Genomic DNA, 19,805 nt, shown 5'->3' on the forward strand with positions numbered 1-19,805 from the left:
TGAAAAAGCTGCTGGGCTGAGACATAAATCTAGTATTGATTTGCTAATTGTCCTTTGGTGTCATCTCAACCACAGTCCTTTAATAACCACCCAGGAGCTTCAGACCAGCTCTGTGAACACACTTTACAAAACAGGCATCTCGATCTTGTGCTTTCCCAGTTGAAAAAGCTCCTGCACTTTAGCTTTTCCTTCAGAATGTGTAGACGCCATCACGCCGTGTCTCTATATCCAGCAGCAACAAAGCATCTGCATTAAACTCCGCTAAGCGTAGGATTCGGAGCTCTCGGTGTAAAAGTTCACACCCCATCTTTACTTGTTCTTAAGTAACACTAAAGTCATGTGTTCTGTAAATAAGGCGTTTGAAGTTAACTTTACTTTTAATCCATAGCTCACGACTATTGGGTGGGGTGCGGCGTGCATCAGTAAATGATGCTGACAGATCAAACTGAGACCTGCGCACGAGTAATTAAGCCCACGGCTTAACGGGCTCCATAGGAACATCTGACCCTGACGTGCAAACAGGAAAGTAAGAGTTTAAATCCTCGTTTACACTAACGAACGTGATAAAACAGGCGAGGTGCTGAGGAGACAAGCAAACAAAACACAACCCAGTCAACCAGAGAAACACACACATTACCTCTGACTCTCGGCTATCAGAGCCACTTGAACCATCACATCGTTCTCTATGGGCCCCTGCAGGACAGACAGGACAGAGATTAACACCCGGTCAGGGTGGTCATGACGACAACAGGCTTAATCTCCCACCACAACTCCTCCGGAAGCACCAGAAACAAACAGGGAAACTTGTGTTTACATATTACATTATGCATTAAGTTATGCAAAAATCTTAAAATGATCTTGTTTTACCTCTACATTTGGGTCAGCTCTGGGCATTCTTGTCCTACAGACTAAAGCCATAATCCAATATAAAATATTTAAGTCAATAAAATAATAAGCTGCGCATACAACCAGTAACTCAAAAGGAGGGGAAAATGAGCACGAGGCGCAAAAAGTGCATATTTAGTTTAAAGAATCAAGCAAATGAGTGTTTAAATGTCTGACATGGAATGAATGAAATAAAATAAACATTTGGGTGGTTTTTTAAGACTCATTTGGGATGGACTGCAACCCTAAACAGCACTGACTGATTCCCTAAATTTGCTCTGCACCGATGCATTTGGAGCTTTCCCTCTTTAGATTTCAGCCTCTAAGATGCTGCTCTGTGACAAGTTTTAACCCTGAACCATTATACTCAGTTACATTTTCCTCCTCTCTCTTCACACACCATTTGTGTGGCTGCACGTGCGTGTGGGTGAGTAAATCGTGAACACGGACAATGATCTTCAGGGCCAGTGACAGGCTATTCAGAGTCATTAGAAAGCAGGAAGGAGCTGGTGAGTCACAGGACACACACACACACACACACACACACACACACACACACACACACACACACACACACACACACAGACATAAATAGAACCTACTCTCACAAACACCGATGATGGTCTACGATGATATGATCCTAATCATATAGCGCCTGTGTGGCAACATCATGCTTCTGAGCACACACACACTTTTACACACATGCACCAAAGTCTTTTTGCATTTCAAAAGCTTCGTTAGACAAATACAAATAATATTTATTTAAGAAAACAAAACTAAAGCAGTTTTAGGGTGTCAGTTCTCTACATATCAGTTATATAAAATAACACATCTGTCAATGTATGTATGTGTGTGTGTGTGTGTGTGTGTGTAAAACATTACTTGAAACCAAATGATAGAGATATAGAGAGATACAAAGAGAGAGAGGGAAGAGGTAGAGCGAGAGAGAGAGAGACAGAGAGAGGGAGGGAGAGAGGGCACAGACGTTCTGTTCAGTAGATAAGTGCTGGTTTTAGCCAACTACCTCATTACCATAAATCAGAGAGGGGGGGGGGGGGGGGGGCGGGAGTCGCTGAGTAAGAGAAACAGACGTCTGAACACAAATGTCTCCTGATGAATAGGGAGCAACGGCTTCTAAAATGCTGCAATGAAACTCTCTCATTAGTGATGCTCCATGAGCGGACAAAGGACTCATTTGGCAAAGGACAAGATATGGAAATGCATTATGGAGAAATGTGTTCCCTTCCAGTTTCTCTTTGCACTCCATCTGAACTTGAGCAGCACCACTGGGTAAATTTAAACGAGGACAGCGAGAGGAAACTTCCTCAAAGACGCTTCTCGCTAATACCCTAAAACATCAACTTACCAATGCTAAAGCTAAAAACAGGATGACGATTTTTAGAAGAGTTCAAAGACCTTTTCTCCTTTAGAAACCCTTTAGGTTTTCAGAGACGCTGCAAGAACAAACGAGCCGCACTAGAACAGACCCGTAACATAGTAGCTGCATCCAAAATCGCTCACTCATTCACTATTCCCTACTCCCTATATAGGCAGCAAGCTTCAGTGGACTACTTAGTGCACTCATTGATGAGCAAGTGTGCTATAAACACCATCGTCAGCGTTGGTTGACTAATTTTATTTAATTTTTAATACATATTCACTCAGTGGTCATTTTTCTGTTGATGTACTACTAATGCTATTAATATTTAACTTAGCACTATCTTCTTGCATGTGACTGCAAAGGATGATGGGACATATTTCTTGGTTAGGGACCATCGGTCGTACCCTTTTTTTAGATTAGATTAGATTCAACTTTATTGTTATTGCACATGTACAGGTACAGAGCAACAAAATGCAGTACCCTTGTTCCAAGGTGCACATTTTCGGATACATTGAGTGCGCTAAATAGGGTGCAGTCTTCAACACTTGCCATTCAGATACCCATACAAATTGGTGTGCACCCTAGTTAGTGCACTACACAGACAATAGGGAGTGATGTTGGACAGAGCCAACGATATGATTATGTAAAATAATCCAATACAATCTGACGAATCCAAATATACAGGCTGAAAAGCTAGGTTGTTATGGACTACTACGGATAGGAATAATAATAATAATAGTAATAACAACTATTATTTTTTTTAAAATCACAACTGTTAGTGGTGGCTTATTTACATTTTTGTTGAAAGGATGGAAGGAAGAGCAATATGTCATTAGTAGCTGTATTAAATTAAATTGAAAAGTAATCCAGCCAGTTTCTAAGTGAAATGCGCCGTGCACATTATTTTTCCTCCATTTCAGCATGAAATAATGCATAATTAGGTCATTCAAGCTGAAACCCCAGGCTGGATTTGTAAATAAATTCTATTATATTTAACTACATATCATTTATGGTTAGCAAATACAGTTGTGTATCTAACTGAAGCTCCATATGATTGTACCTATTGGACTGCTGGATAAATTGTGCCTCTTTGTAGAGTGTGTGAGGAGGTACATGACACTGCTCTGACCAAAATATGAGCCAGTAGAAAGGAAACACTCACATTTTCTAAATACTTCCCACTGTAACACAATGATGATTTCAGTGATTAGCTATTAAGCTGTGAAGTATTAGAACTCTCGGAGCATCAGGTTATTTTTGTATATATGCATGAATATATCCATGTCCATTACATCAGTCACTGTATGGAAACAGCAGTACCAACTAATACGTTGACATGGAAACAAACTAGAACCTATTACAGAGTTCAGAACATAAACATTCATTTTTTTTATAACAAGAACAGATTTGTTATATGCTGGAGGACAGCACCAGTCTGGACGTCACTGAAGAAGACTGGCGTGGAAGCCGTCTACGGTAGAACCTGTCTGAATTATGCTTTCGTTTTCTGCCATTCTTTGCAGGAATTCAGCTGCCATCTGTCCTTCCCACGGCACTGAAACCTGGCCACTAGGACACGGTGCCTCGCGCCCGCCGTGCAGCCTCGGGCCAGCTGTACATTTGTGACCCGCCTGTCACCTCAGCCTAGTTTTGTTTTCACACACAGGAGGCACAAACAGGAGGAACTCTGGGAGAGAGAGCTTGAAAAACAAGACAAAATATGGAGTTGGACGAAGGTGAAGGCCTATATTGTTGCTTTTGCTTTTAATACCGTCCACCTAAAGATGGAGGAAACCACGTGGGTAACAGGTGATGGAGCTGTTGTTTTATAACAAGATTAAAACCTTCCTTAAAAGTCTGGATTGGAGGTGTCCCATCCTTTCATTTATTCTATGAACTAGAAAAGAAGACCCCTGCTGCCTGTACTGCAGTCCACCACTAGAGGGAGATTTAATCATTGTTGCAGCCCTTTTATTGAGTCAATCTTATTTAAATCTGTTTTTCCAAAGTTATGCAGCAACTCCCCCTCGTTTTCTTGTTTGTTTTCTCACTTTCTTTATCTCTGACTCTCTCTCGCTACCTGCGTTTCTTCTCTCAATTATAGACGAATGTGTGTTTTCAGAGGTCAGACGTAAATCATCCCCAAGCGCACCGTTTTTCACCACGACGGCTCCCAGACGGTTCTGTCACAACAACTATGCCAGCAAAATCAGTCAAACTCAGACTCACTCCGATGGAGGACAGATAAGAGTCCAAGCAGCAGTTTATTTATGGACACAGCAGCAAATCAGGAGCTGACGAAGCATCAAGCTCTGATTAATCTTGCAAAGTGAAGAGGGTCTTCAAGAACGGGCTCGTTTTTCTATCGCAGACGGCCGTCCGGAGTCAGAGCAGCGACGCCGCTGAGAGCTGAGATGAACAATGATCATGTTGTGGCAGCGGCATGCTGGGAATCCTTTGATCCAGGCAGACATAAAAGATACTGCGTGAACATGACCACTGGAGCCCAAACACATCCTTTTACTGCAACTTCACTGACGACAGTGGGGGCCCTGATTAATCCGGGAAGCACACGGATCTACATCGGAACAGGTCCCAGGCATAAGAGCGGATCAGACATCAGCGTTATCACTGTTACCAGCTGAGAGTTCCAGTTCCTCCATTATCAACGACGTCCCCCTGAAAGCGCATCAACGCGGCATCACCAGCGCGGCTGTTTTTCATCCCGTCCACAGCGGATAAAACACTCGCAATCGGCATTTGCATCAGCCACCCGGAGCAGGCAATTACCAGAATCATTTCAGTTCATACTTTTGATCACTGTATTAGCTTTATCCACCATGGTTGGTTTCTGGCCAAGTGTGTGAAACAAAGCAAAACGCCAAAGAGAGGATGTGGCAGCTTATTTGCTGGCTATGAACCACTGAAATAAGTGTCTTTAAAGATTTATCCTGCGATAAAGCTGGCTCTGGATGGATATTCAGATGGCTCATGATGATGATGAGGTCTGTTTAATCACTGAGCCGCCAGTCAGTAAAACACACAAGAAAAATCAGCCCGTAAATGACTTCTCCTCACACAGTATTACAGAGACTGGGTCAATTCCAGCATTAGCAATCGCTTGTTTTAGTTGCTTTATTAGATTTTAGGACTCCTTTAAATGACTAACGTAAATAGACGACACATTAGCAAACTGGAAATTGGTGACTGCGAAAAGGATGTCGGTTGATTTAGAGCCAAACTCCATATTCAACTGTTTAATTAAAAATGTCACGTTCCGAGGTCAGATACTTCTCCGTGTGTTTGCTGGCACGGCGGCTTCAAAACGAGCCAAACATTCAGTCTTTAACGAAGCAAAGGAGTAAAAATTGTGGAATTTAACCCTTTCAGTGACATATAATCCCTTCTATTCATGCTCCTGAACAGATGAGTGACTCCGGGCTATGTGCCCTTCGCACGCTGGCCTGTGTGCGGCTACGAGAGGCAGATTTTGACGAGGGTATTTGAAAGCATCGGGTGAATCGTCTGGGTGGAGGGGTAAACATGAAAGAAATGCTAAGTCATTTTAAATCCGGCGCCCGCAAGAGGAAAAATGTATTTTGTGTATATTTTTAAAGTCGAATCTTCTCAAAAGGTCACGCAGTGGTAATAACGACAAGATGGAGAAAAGAATCTGTCACAGCTTGAAGGCGGCTGGAGGAGGCGAGCGAGGGGATGAGGCAAGAGTTTTGATTTAGGAAAGTGTTCCCAACTTGAAAACAAGACGGGAAGGAGGGCAAAACCACCGCAACAGAGAGCAAAGTGAAGAATCGGCGTGCACGCCAGAGGCTGGTGCGATTCTGAAGGTGGTTGGACCGAGACAGTGAGACATTATTTTCCAGAGTCATCTTAGAAATCGTTTGCAGGGCGCGTCTTTGAGAGAAAGTCAAAATAAAATAAAAAAGGCGAAGAAGGTGAGATGTTGGCGTGAGCCCCAGCAGCCCTGATGTACGTGGGCAGCCGGAGAGCTGGCGCGAGCATGAATAATTAAACGCAAGAACATGGCGCAAACATCTGCCGATCTGATAGCTAAAAAGGTTTCACGTTTTTATTCCACATTCCAAGCGTTCCCCGTCGCTTTAAATCATATCCATTATTCATCTTTAGCCCCTTCACTGTGTGAGCACTATACTGTGAGAATACTGACTCCAGCGTGCATTTCAGCTCAGGTTTAATCGCATATTTGATAATCACAGAGGAAAAGAGCATGATTGACAGCAGCAGCCTGCTCACGGTTGAGTAGGCAGGTGTTTGAACTGCAGCTCGACAGCCTGATAAGCACAACACAGATCCTGTCTCTACACAGATGAGGCACCCATATAGCAAACATGATTGTATACTTGGGAACAGATGGACATTATGGTTCTAATGTGCTGTCAGTCTTAATTTATGATGCCTCTCACTAAACGCTAACGAATCCATGATCCATACGTTCACTTCGATGGCCGCAGCTTCATATTCGCACTGCACCGAAATTCATTTCACAATTTTTAAATGATCCAAAATACTGTTGACGCACTCATGATTGGTCCCATGTGGCAAAATGTGTGATTGCTCATCCCAGGGCAGCATTAGAGCCAGAACCCCGTTTAAATAATCCTTTCCTGAGATCAGCACGGTCCCACTTCCTTATCAGCAGCAGCTCTCTGAGGTCCCTGTGATTCGTCTGTTCTCCCAAAGCTTCATGTGTTCGCAGAGAAAATCTGATGCACGTGAGTCGCTCCTGAATCCTGCCTGGCTTTAAACATTTACACGACTGTCGCAGCAGATTTCACAAGGTGATTTAACCGCAGAGCTTTCCCGACACGCGTGTTCATGGAAAAAAGGTGGAATTAAATCAAAAACAACCTGGTTGTGACCCTTGATCCAAGTTTCAGCTTTAAAAAACCGTGAAAAAAACCAACAATCTTGCAAATTTCTGACCTGTATGAAACTCTAGAGCACACGAAGGATCCGATATTTAATTTGCCACCATAGTGCTACCTTGTGTTGCAGTGTAACCCCCGTGACGGGTCGACAGCGAGGACGGTCACAGATGAGGCACAAACTCTGAGGGAAAATAAGCAGCTCACACAGCTCCAAGGAGTAACTTAATCCTCACTTTTTCTTTATCAGAAGGGAACTAAATGAATTTTAACCTGTAATGAGAGCAACTAGAGCGACAGCTGGCTGAGATACTGAAACAGGATGCATCAGGCATTTAAATTTGCACCTGTTAGGATGTTTATGATGTGGCAACGCTTGGAAAGAAGCTTCTGTCTTTTGTAAAGTTGCGGAAAATAAGGAAATTATCTGCCGCCAAAAACGAGAACACTTTTCAATCAAATAAAGTTGCTTTTCTCTGAAAGACCCCAGGCTGTGTAATATCCTTAGGATGCAGGTCTGTGTATGAGATTCCTATTATATTGAGAGTATTTTAAAGTCAATATACACTAGATGTTGCAGCGGTAGCTGCTAGCCAAATATCAGGAGTGAAATCCAATTATTCTTAACTGCACAACTCAACTGCAGCATTCAAGCCTCTCTTCTGCTTTATGTTGCACCACAATACGAAATATTTCCCACATATTCATGGGTCTGGAAGCCACTAACGGTGATTGATTTTGATTCTCTTCTGCGTGCATTTTGTTAAAAGGGAAAGCGGAAAAATGAATGAAGAGCTTCTCTTTTGGACCGGTTACATTACAGGAGGAAATTCTAATCAGTTTAGTCCATTTGAACCTTTTCAGATGAATAAACCCACTACAAGGCTCCACCCTGAGGATGGAATCCAGACAATGATGCAAAGTTGGCTTTGACCTTTCCGCATCCTCCGATCCATTCACCTGCTCCTCGTTCCCTCACAGCCGACAGCATATACGCCAGGCCCAACTTTCTCTCAACCTTGATCTTTAGCTTTTAACCTTTGCCATTTCCATGGTCAACAGTTAGCAGCAGCTGTCCCGGCATCTAAACGTAGCTGGTTCCAAACACAGATCCTGTCCAGCACCGAAGGCACGTGACAGCATATCAAATGAGTGAAGGTTTGGGTGAACTGAGTGTGTCATGGTCAAATACTTCACCTCTCTTCCGTTGTTCTGCCACCCTCAGCTGCACTCGTGCGCCCTGGCAGCTTGCTTTTATTGTGATAGATCTGAGCAATGCAATATCGTTAGCCACAGCTGACAGGGAGATATAAAAGAATCAGGAAGGAGTCAGACATTCCTAATGGGCCCCCTAGCATAGAGAGAAGCTTGTTACAGGGCCGTGGATACAATGGGAAGGACAGAAACACACACACAACACAACTCCTGAAGGATAATGGAGGTGTGTGTGGTGGGACAATGCATTTCCAGTACGTCAAAGCTTAATGCTTGTAAAAGGTGTGAGTCATGTCTATTCCTCTGCAAGTAATGCTCAGAGCCATCTCTCTTAGATACTTACGGTCATCGCTGAGGTCAATATTTCCCACACGTCCCTGCTGGAACCAGCTCCCTGTCTAGGTGCAGGGTGTCAACACCCTCTCAATTTTAAAGGTTAGGCTCTAACCCCCTTTAATAAAGCTTATAGACAGTAATTCCAGAGCTAATGCACATGGTTGGACAAGGATCAGCTAACCTTTATCCATCATCTGCCTCAGCCTTCAGGCTGCTGACACGAGCCACTCAAGAGTTTCCATTTTGCTTTCTTGTGTCCACAGCTCCTCCAGCTTCTCTTCTGTGGTGCCGTGCCTCTCGCTCTGCTACATCTTCTATTGTTTTTCTTGTTTTGTACTGTATTGACTTCTTCCCTCTTCTGTCTGTCCTTCATCTGTCACATCCCCTCCTTCACTTTACTCTTCAAGGTTTCCTCCTGCTAATGTTTTTTTCTGTACACTGTTTTATGAAACTCCCGACCTGAGACAATCTTCAGGATGACCCGGCCTGACATGAGCTGAAGCTGTGGTGGTGGAAAAACGTGAGTGTAGGTGAAAACGCGACTGTTAAACTCAGTTAAGTTAATTATAGTAATTTGTGCAACAAAACACAAACTAGTATTTCAAAAATACCCACTAATATACATTTAAAAGAACTTTGCTGTATGAGTCCTGTGGATATGTATTACTCATAAAGTGACCCCCTCCCCCCATAACACACTACATTTGATAACCCCGGTATGCAATAATGCTCAAACAATTCAAGTCCTAATATCTGTCTCTATCATGATGCTCGGGGTCATTTTGCTTTTCAATGATTTATAGAAGCTTTAATCTGTGTTCTGCCGCACGGATGGTAATTCATCATTTTACAAGTAGCTCCACAGCCCAATTTAGCAACACGGCTACCACGATGACTTCTGTCACCATATATCAGACTGTTGATTTACTGATGCAGGAAAAAAAAACACCTCGTATTTGAAACACTTCTCACCCTCTAATTGTGTAACTGTCGGAACGTACTAGTCAATAAAACACTTTAAATGGACCTGGAGCTAATGGACTGGAAATCATTGTAGACACCATGAAGAAATGGAGCTCCGTGCACCCCCAGGTGTTTTAAAATTGTTCATGCACATCACTAATGCCACTATTGGGCAATGAATTATTACTGCACAGGAACGGAATTTTCTGTCCTATCCCTGGAGTCAGGCAGGAACATCAGCGATGCGCTCCTGATTACTTTGTTTCATTGTCGTTGAAGCTGGGTCAAAGGTCACTGGATTAAGGTTCTGATGTTAGTTAATTGCAAAATCACTGATGACTGCACACTCTGACTATTTAAAGCGCCCCGAGCTGTGCGGGGACGTTATACGCTAGGCAGCGCCTGTACATGCGGAGCTAAGCTACGCTTCCATTTCCATTGGCTGTTCAGCTGGACCTGCATCCTTGTCCCAGAACACAACGATCAGTTCAGCATGAATCCTTCCCTCCTCACTGACCTTTCCATCCTCACCCTACAGGGAGACACGAGCCTTATCTCCGATTAAAGACGGACGGCTACCTTGGTCTAGAAAAACCGCACAATTTCCATTAACCTTGTTCTAAAAGAGTGCATTCTTGCCGGCGTGCACATATCTCATGGAAGTCAAAGGTTCCTACAGGGTTCAACAATGGCTGAGTTAAGTGGTGTGCCGCTTAGTCTGAAATGCACGTTAGTTTCAGTGTGGGGCAACCTCTGGATTCACCATTAAGCAAAATAAGATTCAAAGAGACAGACTGAAAACAAAATGTGCTAGGAGAGACAAAATTAGACACTGCGACCATGGCTGAATAGCTAAGTAGATTAAGAGTATGACATTAAAAGAAATCGTGTGACTTATCCGACTAATGCACTTTAACAGCCTTTCACCGCTGCTCTGATGCAGCTGGTTGCGATGCCTGCTGTGTATTATTGCGTGTTTGTCAGTGGGATGTCGCGGCATGCTCCCTGGGGTGCGTTTGATCTGACTCACCCACGCAGCCCTGGGAGCATGTTACTGTCCCTCATGCAGAAGAAGAAAAAAGCAACTTAAAAAATAAAAAGCTACACTGTCAACGGCTACACAGCAATGAAGACACACAGCAAAAAAAACCATCATTGTACTTAGAGTCGACCTTTAAAGAAAAAATTCTATATAACGATGCACTTTAGCCGATTATCCAGCTTTTCTCCTTTGGAAGACCACATGAAGGAGGATCTGACCTGGGGCATGAACACCACAGTGGCAGTTAGGAAGGCAACTTTCTGATGAGTCTCAGAGGAGTAATGTCCCTCAGAAATACCCCCTGTCCTCCTACAGCTCCACCAGCCACAGCTTTCTGACCTCCTGCCTCTGTGCGGTTCTTCAGAAGCACCTCAGAGGGTCATAAACAGTTCAGAGAAGATCACTGGCCGTCCTCTCCCATCGCTCCCTCCTTCTACTCCTGCTTTTGGCTCTTCCCTTCAGGGGTCTCAGCAGCAAATCGATGGTCTCATCTAACCCTGATCCTCAACATCCTCTTCTTCACACCTCCCAACTTCATGTCCTCTTTCACTGCATCTACAAATCACTCTGACATCTCACCCACTGCCACAGAAAAGGCCCCAAAAAAGCCACGATGCACACGACCGTCCCTGGACACACACAGCTACCCTCAGGGAGACTGTAAAAGTCCCTAAAAATTAAGCACTAATGGACTTCAGAAGAGCTTTTATCACACTGCAGTTCAAGCTCGCAATGCTTCTAAAAATAAATACCAGGCTGAATGAAGCCATCTGCGCTTCAGTGGATAAGAGGCTTGTGTGTGTTTAACCGGGTTATTTAATGTATTTTACACAATCCTTTAACACAAAGCTAATGTTTCCGGTATCACTGTTTCTCCTTTTAGACCGTGCCCAGAAACACAGATGTGAGGAACAAACAAATAAATAAATAAATCCAAGAAAATGGCTTTTTATAGTGACATTTATGAGGAAGAACCATCGCTTACCCCAGTATTTCTCTGTCAAGGAATTAATGAATCGATGAGATTACAGATTATCCATTAGGACAGCTATGCATATAATGAACGCCAAAAAGGTTGTCATGGGATGTTTTTTTGTTGTTTTTTTTTAATGGTAATTACAGTGGGTATTTGATTAAAAAAAAGAAAACAATGGTATGATGATGATCTTAAGTCTACTGCTTCATCCCAGGACATAGGCCAGGGTGACAGAGGTCACTATATTACTAGATTTATCCTCAATTTCAAGCCATATTTTACAGATTTCTTCTTTAAAATGGCGCCTAAATTGAGCTCAGCTGGAGCCACAACTGCAGTGCATGCTGACTCTGTAACCTGGAGTTGGATTTAATGTCAGAGCTCACGTGGACCAAACCACACAGCAGGTTAGCAGGTCGTTGATTTAACATGGTGGGAAAATCTTATTTCCTGCAGCTGCAGAATAAATCCATCCAATATGAAGAAGTCGGAGCACAATATTTCAAACATATCGGAAATATGAAATGCATATAAGACCTTGGTATTCACACATGCACCTAGATTAATCTCTCATTCACAAATATACAGTATAACTATACATTTTTCTATATCAAGGTGATATGTAACAAATCACAAAAAAGGTGTACCTACGTCCTGCCTGCAGAAAAAACACTTGATATCTACGTTGCAGAGGTATCACGATAGCTGCAATACACACACACACACACACACACACACCTTTGACACGTAGCTGCAGAGATGTTGCATGAAGAATAGCAAAGCTTTAGAACATGCCGGAGGCAGCAGCACAGATCTATATTAACTAAACGGCATCAGTTAAAAGCAACGGTTCGACATCTGCCCAAATTTCAAATATGAGCTGCCCTTGGGTTCCAGAACTATGGTTCCTTCAGTCTAAATTTCCATCAGTGTATTTCTGTGGTATTCATTATCACAATAAAGAGATGAAGGTCTGGGCAACCTCAAAAACACTTTGCCTCTGGTCATAATGACGTGCGGGCTCAGCTGAATCTGTTCATCAACGATTCAGTGTCAGGGGGAACCAGCGTGAAGCGTGAGAGTAAAAAAGGAGAGGTGAGAGGAACACGAGGATGGAGGGAATAAAGAATAAAATCCACACTTGTGTAGCGTTTGACCCTGCGAGGCATGCAGCTCTGCAGCGGCAGCATGAATAATCAAACATGTGTAATTTCTTTTGTGGCTTAGGGCAGGATTTGCTGCGTTTCTGTCTTTCGGAAAAATGAAAATATTCTTGACTTGAGCTTTCAGGAACTTGGAAAAGCCCAGAAATCCTTGCAGCTTAGATTCTAGAAGAGAGACACTTGCGTTTGAATTCCTACCTTCCCTTCAGAGGCCAAAATTCCCATTTACTGTTGGTAAAGAAAGAGCTGCGGGCGTCCAGTGGCAATGGAAGTATGGCAGCAAGCGGAGGCCTGTCCAGCAATGCCGGTGCATTTTAACAGTGGTAATTGGCTTTGTTTGGTGTAGACAAACACAGAAAGCACAAAGACAGAACTACGCCAGTAAAGCGCGCTTTTCTCGGCACACACAGACACACGCGTGTTTATCAGCCACTAGCCAAATTAAACTCCGTTGTTTATGAAAACCGGGCTTACTAGTGAAAGTCTCCCGCTTCCTCATCTGTTTAAGCAATGGGGGAAACACTGGGGGCACATCATCTGAGGCAGTGCTGAGTGGGCAGCTACTTGATTACTATAATTGGGTCTATAGACCCTCAAGGAGGCTGACTTCCCCTTGACCTTTTTCAAAAACCAGTAAAACACTCCTGGTAAGGGTGGGACATGATATTGCACAATATTAGCGCGGTTTTAAAACATCACAAGATATCTCGAGGGTCCGAGCTGTCTCGTTGTCTCCCGGGGTCATAAAAAAGAAAAAGATCCACACCATTGACTGTCCACGTGCACTTCCGCGGTTGACCTGTGGGGGCAGCAAAACGCCTTCGCTGCATCTACTCTACTGGAAGAAGAAAAACAACACGCGAGGGTATGAGAGAGTCAGGACAGTGGAATCTGAAGGGTCAAGGATGGTCGAAGAGGCCCCCGCCAAGTATCAATCTTAGATGTGGCGGCGTTTTAGCTTTTGAGTGGACATTATTGACAGAATGACAGACAGGGGAGAAACACCAGCTGTTAGCTGTGTTGTTCTAGTTTCAGTCTGGAATGAATTGTCAGTCTCTATTTGCAGGGTGGCACTTAGATTTTTGCACTTTAAATGTATTCTTATTGTTTATTTTTTAATATTCTGTATGAAACTCGCTCAGCTTTTACAGTTCAGAATTTGTTTGAAATTTGAAAGCAAATCATTCAACATTGCTGATGAATTCTTAGAAAATCAAGGATATTTTTCCAGTTATAATTGTCTTATTTTTTTGTAATCCTTTTTTAAATATGGCGTCCTGTCCATCTTGTAAACCCATTAATCATTATTGTATCCTGATCTGAGTGTATTGTCTCACTCTCACCCCTAATTCCTACTAATTTCTCCTGATTTCTGATCAAATTATAACTGCCTAAATATGTTACACTTCCAGCATCTTACTGAACTCCTGAGAGGAATTTAACGCACATGAAGTGTAAATTTAAGCATGTTAGCAAACATCTGACATTAGAATGCTGAGGGAATTTCTGCTTAAATTAAAGCATGAAGAATTTTACATTAATCATGTCAGGATACCTAACCTACAGAATAAATCTAGAGTTACATATTTATGCGAGTTAGCCTGACTTGAGTGGCTAATACGTGAATTCACCACCCACACATGCCGCACACTTAAAAACCGAGCACACTCTGTTAACCTCGACAGCTTACATCAATATAACAATTTTTCAGTTCTTTAATGGCTTCGCTAATGTGTTTTGGAAACTCCAAATTATATTTTAAATGATCTTGTAATGTCTGTGTAAGATCAACCAACAGGAGTTTCAATTTGGAAGGCAAAGTAAAAAAAAAACTTTATATATTTGAACCACATGTGGGTAAAAACATCAAACTAAATGTGATATGCTCGTGCTGAGGGGGTTTCACACCAAGCAGTGGTTGTTCCCATCAGAGGCTGTGGTTCACAGCGTGCCGATTCATTGCCTACACAACCACTTCCAACAAATTGTTATTGTAATAAAAGCCATTGCTACAAAATCTGTAGGTTACCTGAGGGGAAGCAGAGTTATGCTACCCAGCCAGGCTTTGAGGCTGAATTCATAAAGGCAACAGTCCCAACTGCACGGATTCTTCCTGCTTCCCTTCAAGAAGTCATTGCAAAGCGACTGGTAGTAGAGATAACATGGTGTGGAGAATTTGTTCAGTCTGTCCACCCCAACCAGACAGATACGTGGCCTCCAAAACATATACAGGTCTGGCACAAGTACATTCATAGCTACAGGTAAATGAAGGTATCCAATTAACCCAAACCCAGAAATCTTTAGTGTGCAGAAGGATAGCGCAGAACCAAGGAAGATGCTCTCAAAGACCGGCAGGATGGATGGTTTGACAAACGTGATGAGGAATATTTCCAGATTGTTCCACAGAAATCAGTTGAAGCCTCTAAGTCCTCAGGTCTATCTCGTCTTTATCATTTTCCACCGGTGCTTTTGTTCAATTAGTATCAATGTCATATGTGACATGTTCATAACATCATGTCTTCTTCTGGCTTTTCCCTTTTGGGGAACTTCCTGTCCTCCAACTACATCCACACATCTCATTACTGGCCTTCCTGTAGGTCTCCTGCCTGGCAGTTCCATCCTGGACAGCATGCCCCTGTCCCCCCTTTGGACACGTCAAAACCTTTTCAGAAGCCAATAATTTCTGTTGTGGGAAATTGCAAAATTTTACAAAGAACTCACCAGATGTAGAGTCTATTGTGACACACCAGCAGCCCTATTCAAAACTATACATGTATAAATGTATTTTCTTACTCGTTCAGGTTCTCTGACTGACTCAAAACGCTTAAGTTTGCTCGAAAGACTTTACAATATTATTTTAATGAAGGATTTGTTTTCTACTGTGAGTTACAACTCTGCATAGATTAGATTAGTTGCTCTGAGCATCCTCTCCCCTGTCCTGATGTCCTTTACATGAACGCCGCGCCTCGACAGCCAACCAAACAGCTCCTGGAAAAGTAAATGTGCGACTTTTTTTCTGTGAGCGCTCAGTGGACACGTCAGTTTAACAGAATCTTTCAAAGATGAGAATCCAGCCATTCCTACACTAGCCAACACCCTCGTGTATTATTGTGTTGAGAGCTTTTCATTTTCGGTCCAAATCTGATGTGAAATGCATAACTTGTGATTGTCGAGCTGCTCTGAGAGGGAAAATGGCAGCTGTGAAGAAGGTGGTAATCCTGAGTGTATTACCCTCCTCTATGTGGGCATCAGAGGAACAAATTGAGCTAATTTGACCTGTTACGCAAGGATGGGATGAAAAGTGAACAAACTGTTCGCACCTGAGTGCTGCAACACCACAGGACACCAAAGCCCACCTGTAAAAGGCCGTAGTGATTGTGCGATGATGACCTCTCATGTCACAGCCTACCTGATTAGAGTACCGCATGCTGACATTACGCTGGTCCTGGCGGGGCACGTACCGGTGAATGGGATCAATATCCTTCGGGCTGATCAACTCATCCACTAGAAGGTGTGAGGCAACACAAACAGGTTAAAACAACAAACACCTACACAATTTATGACGTTACAAAGCAGTCAGAAGTTAAAAAAAGACAACTAAATACTAATCATTTTATGTTTTAATGGATGATGCATTATGATGATCTCTAGAATTATCTAATGTTACACATACCAAAACAAAATGTCATCAAATATGACCTTTTGTAGCATTAGAGTGAACAGTGTGTTTACTGGACTGCTTTATTTTTCATAACGGTGCATCATCCCTATACGGAGCATGAACAGACCATATACAGGGCATAAACAGGTCATACCCAGCAGCTTTGCAAGGTTGTAAAGAGCTTGACCCGAAAGGAAGATCTTTCCATCACGACCAGCGTTGCTAGGGAAACGCTTCTGGCTTCCATGTTTGCTCTGCTCCGCCTCGACAAAATCAGCTGGTACGTAGTAGTATTTGGGGATAATGGCGTGCCCTGAAATTAAAAAAAAAGGACCATTGTGACTGCGTGGCACCTGCATGACTATCCTCAATATTTAGGTCAGACAGCTGCCCACCAAGAGCCAGGGTCCCTCTGAGCTTTGCTCCATTTGCCAAAATGGAGGTTTTTTTTGCCACTGTCGCATTCCTTACTTTTATTATTGTGAGCGCACAGTTTAGAATAAGCATCAGGTTCAGTAAAAGTCTCTTGGGTAGTGCAAGATAAAGTATAATCTTTTTTGACTCCCTGCATTGGTCCGCGCGGTGTTTTTATATACACAAGATGAATCATGACCTAAATAGGCAGTCATTAGGTAGTTTGCCCTAGTTTTTACCTACATTTCCTAAGACACATGGATTTTTCTTTTTTTTTTAAAAAAAAAGAAAAAAAGGTTGAGTCAGTTCTCAACTTGTACATAGCTTTTCTTTAAATTTCATTTTTTTCTCAAACCCTCCAGATTTAAACATGACATATCATTCAATACCTCTTTTCTAATTATAATACTATAATTTGTATTAATTACTATAATACAAATCCCCAACTATAGCAAAGTCTACCAACCATATTCTACAGTATATTCCAGAGATTATTATATTTTCAGTGGCAGCTAATAAAAGATTTATATTCCCCCTTAGCCACTCAGCAACCCCATCATTAACGGATCCGGCATAATACACGGTTGCTGCAGCACCATTCAAGAAATACAGCACCTCAAGTTGAAAATAATGACTAACAACTAAAAAAATACACTATAATAAAGTCAGGTAATGGTCAAACCTTTGAATCAACACGATGGAACGTACTTAATAATACTTGACTGCTTTGCTTCATTGGCCAGTTAAATTGGCCAGTTAAATGCTAACATAAAAGTATTGTAATTAACTAATAATAAAAACACTTATTTTCTCCACATCCAGTCACAGCACAACATGGAAAAAGGTGAATAGTGCATTCCGTTGAAAAATATAGAACTAAAGAGGTAAACACTAATTAGGTTGAGGCTAACTAGATACACGCAAGTTGTCAGGGTTGAGTTTATTTTTCTAGATTTACACTTGCTGGCAGACAGAGAAGAAACCTTCTACATGCACCAAAGATTCTGTTAATAATTTTAATTTTGAGTTCTACATTATATTTTATCACAAAACAATATCAGACAGCAGCAGAGGCTGATAAATGTATTAAGTTATATACGTTAGTGGTCACTCGGTAGATGAGGTCAGCAACATAAAGGCAACACTGCTAAAAGAAAGGTAATAATGACTAAAGAGCTTCCATTTAGGATCAAAACCAACAAAAAACGAAACCCCTTCTCTTTCAGCAGAGATCAAATAACAGCAAATACCTGACTGTTATTTTCAATATATTTATAATGATCCCTTTGATCAGTGCAGAGACATCAAATGGCACTGAAAAATATACAATGCCGCGGTCCCTTTTACTGCACTTCCACGATAAAATAACAGCAAATTAGAGGAAGGCATGACGCTCGAGTGTAGAAGCTGCATTTATCTATACAGACCTCCATCATAAGAGCTGTGGAGAGCAAGACAAAGGTACAGAATTGAAATGCAGTTATTATTATTGGACTGGGAACAGGCCAAAAGGAGCCCAAAGCTCCAAAGACAACTTTTCCCTGTCAGAGAAGTGCAGGCAGGTAAAAATAGAAGTTTGAGTTTACTCATCGGGACGAGCTGAGCTCACATTAATATCATTCTTGCTTGAGCTTTAGCCACAGTGTGTGAAGGATGAATATGGATGACAGGATTTAATAAGTCAAAGTTTTACATTGCCAGAGGGGAAGAGAGAAGAGAGATCAAATTAAGAAGCTCTGAATCGAAACATATTGAAATGCTGATTCTGTGGAGGAAATTAAATCAATAGAAGGCTTTGAGAGTAGTGACGATTTCTACCCCCGACACAATCACTGTTTCCCATCACTATTTTATTCAAATGTTAGAAGCCAGTAAAAAAAAAAGCTCCTACAAGAAGATGGTTGTCAAAAGAGTCTCCGTCAAAGGAGGAGTGGATTGCAAATGTTGAAAAAAAAAAAAAAAATGATGTGGAAAAATTGACCTTTTCCATCGACCTGTGCATGGACACACTCCCTATTCACTAGAAGAAATGGGCAGCTCATCTCAAACAGAGGGACCCTCCTCACAACAGGATGTTAGGCAGTATTACTCATGGAACTAACGTTGTTGTGTTTTCTTGCTTTTAAAAATGGTATTTATTTAAGTAAGATGCCCCCCATGTCCTAATCAAGCGCTCGCTACTATGAGGGGGCTTTTGTCTCAGCTTGATGTGCAAAAAAATTCTATGGCCAAGTAGGATAAAGCGTGAGACGCCCCTAAATCCTGGATCAGGTTCTATCTCTATAATATATACACATTGCCATTAAACTTCACCCCCCCCCCCCCCCCCCCCCCCCCCACATCCATAGTTTCTCCTTTCACCCTTCTGTGGCTTTTTTCTCTCTATTTTCTTAAATCTTTGTACACTTTAAAATAAATTACTTAAAAGAATGCTCTATTCTTACTAGACCAAGTGTGTGTGTGTGTGGTGTGTGTGTGTGTGTGTGTGTGTGTGTGTGTGTGTGTGTGTGTTGTGAATACTTACCCTCGTAAGACTGGAAGATGATTGGCTCAAGGAGGTCCTGGTATTCTTTGACCTGAGCTTTATTTCCTCTGAACACACCTGTGAAACACACACACACACACCACACACACACACACACACACACACAACACACACACACACACACGGTTTTCATATATTACATTTTCTATACAATCCTTTTAGAGAGAATGTATTTAAATTTCTGCATTTCTGTACCAATCACTACATGAAAGTGTTTATAATGGCTATTTGCATATTTATTTTTTGCTATTTTTTACAGTCACACTTTTATTTAGTCAAGACAACAAACCTACAAGCAAACCGGCACCTACAGTAAATTT

General features: G+C 42.1%; 1 protein-coding gene across 4 annotated transcripts in view; it reads right to left on the reverse strand.

Moving 5' to 3' along the window:
* The window catches only part of phkb (phosphorylase kinase, beta), a 69,776-nt gene that overhangs the window by 15,567 nt on the left and 34,404 nt on the right, over positions 1–19,805 (reverse strand). For all 4 annotated transcript variants that reach the window (XM_057017395.1, XM_057017389.1, XM_057017394.1 and 1 more), the window contains 4 exons: positions 19,465–19,542; positions 16,681–16,839; positions 16,275–16,369; positions 638–693 (listed from right to left, as the gene is read on the reverse strand). In XM_057017395.1, the coding sequence (XP_056873375.1) occupies positions 638–693; positions 16,275–16,369; positions 16,681–16,839; positions 19,465–19,542 (388 nt within the window). The remainder of the gene's footprint in view (positions 1–637; positions 694–16,274; positions 16,370–16,680; positions 16,840–19,464; positions 19,543–19,805) is intronic.

Source organism: Takifugu flavidus, chromosome 2, assembly GCF_003711565.1.
Source record: "Takifugu flavidus isolate HTHZ2018 chromosome 2, ASM371156v2, whole genome shotgun sequence".
NCBI classification, from domain to species: Eukaryota; Metazoa; Chordata; class Actinopteri; order Tetraodontiformes; family Tetraodontidae; genus Takifugu; species Takifugu flavidus.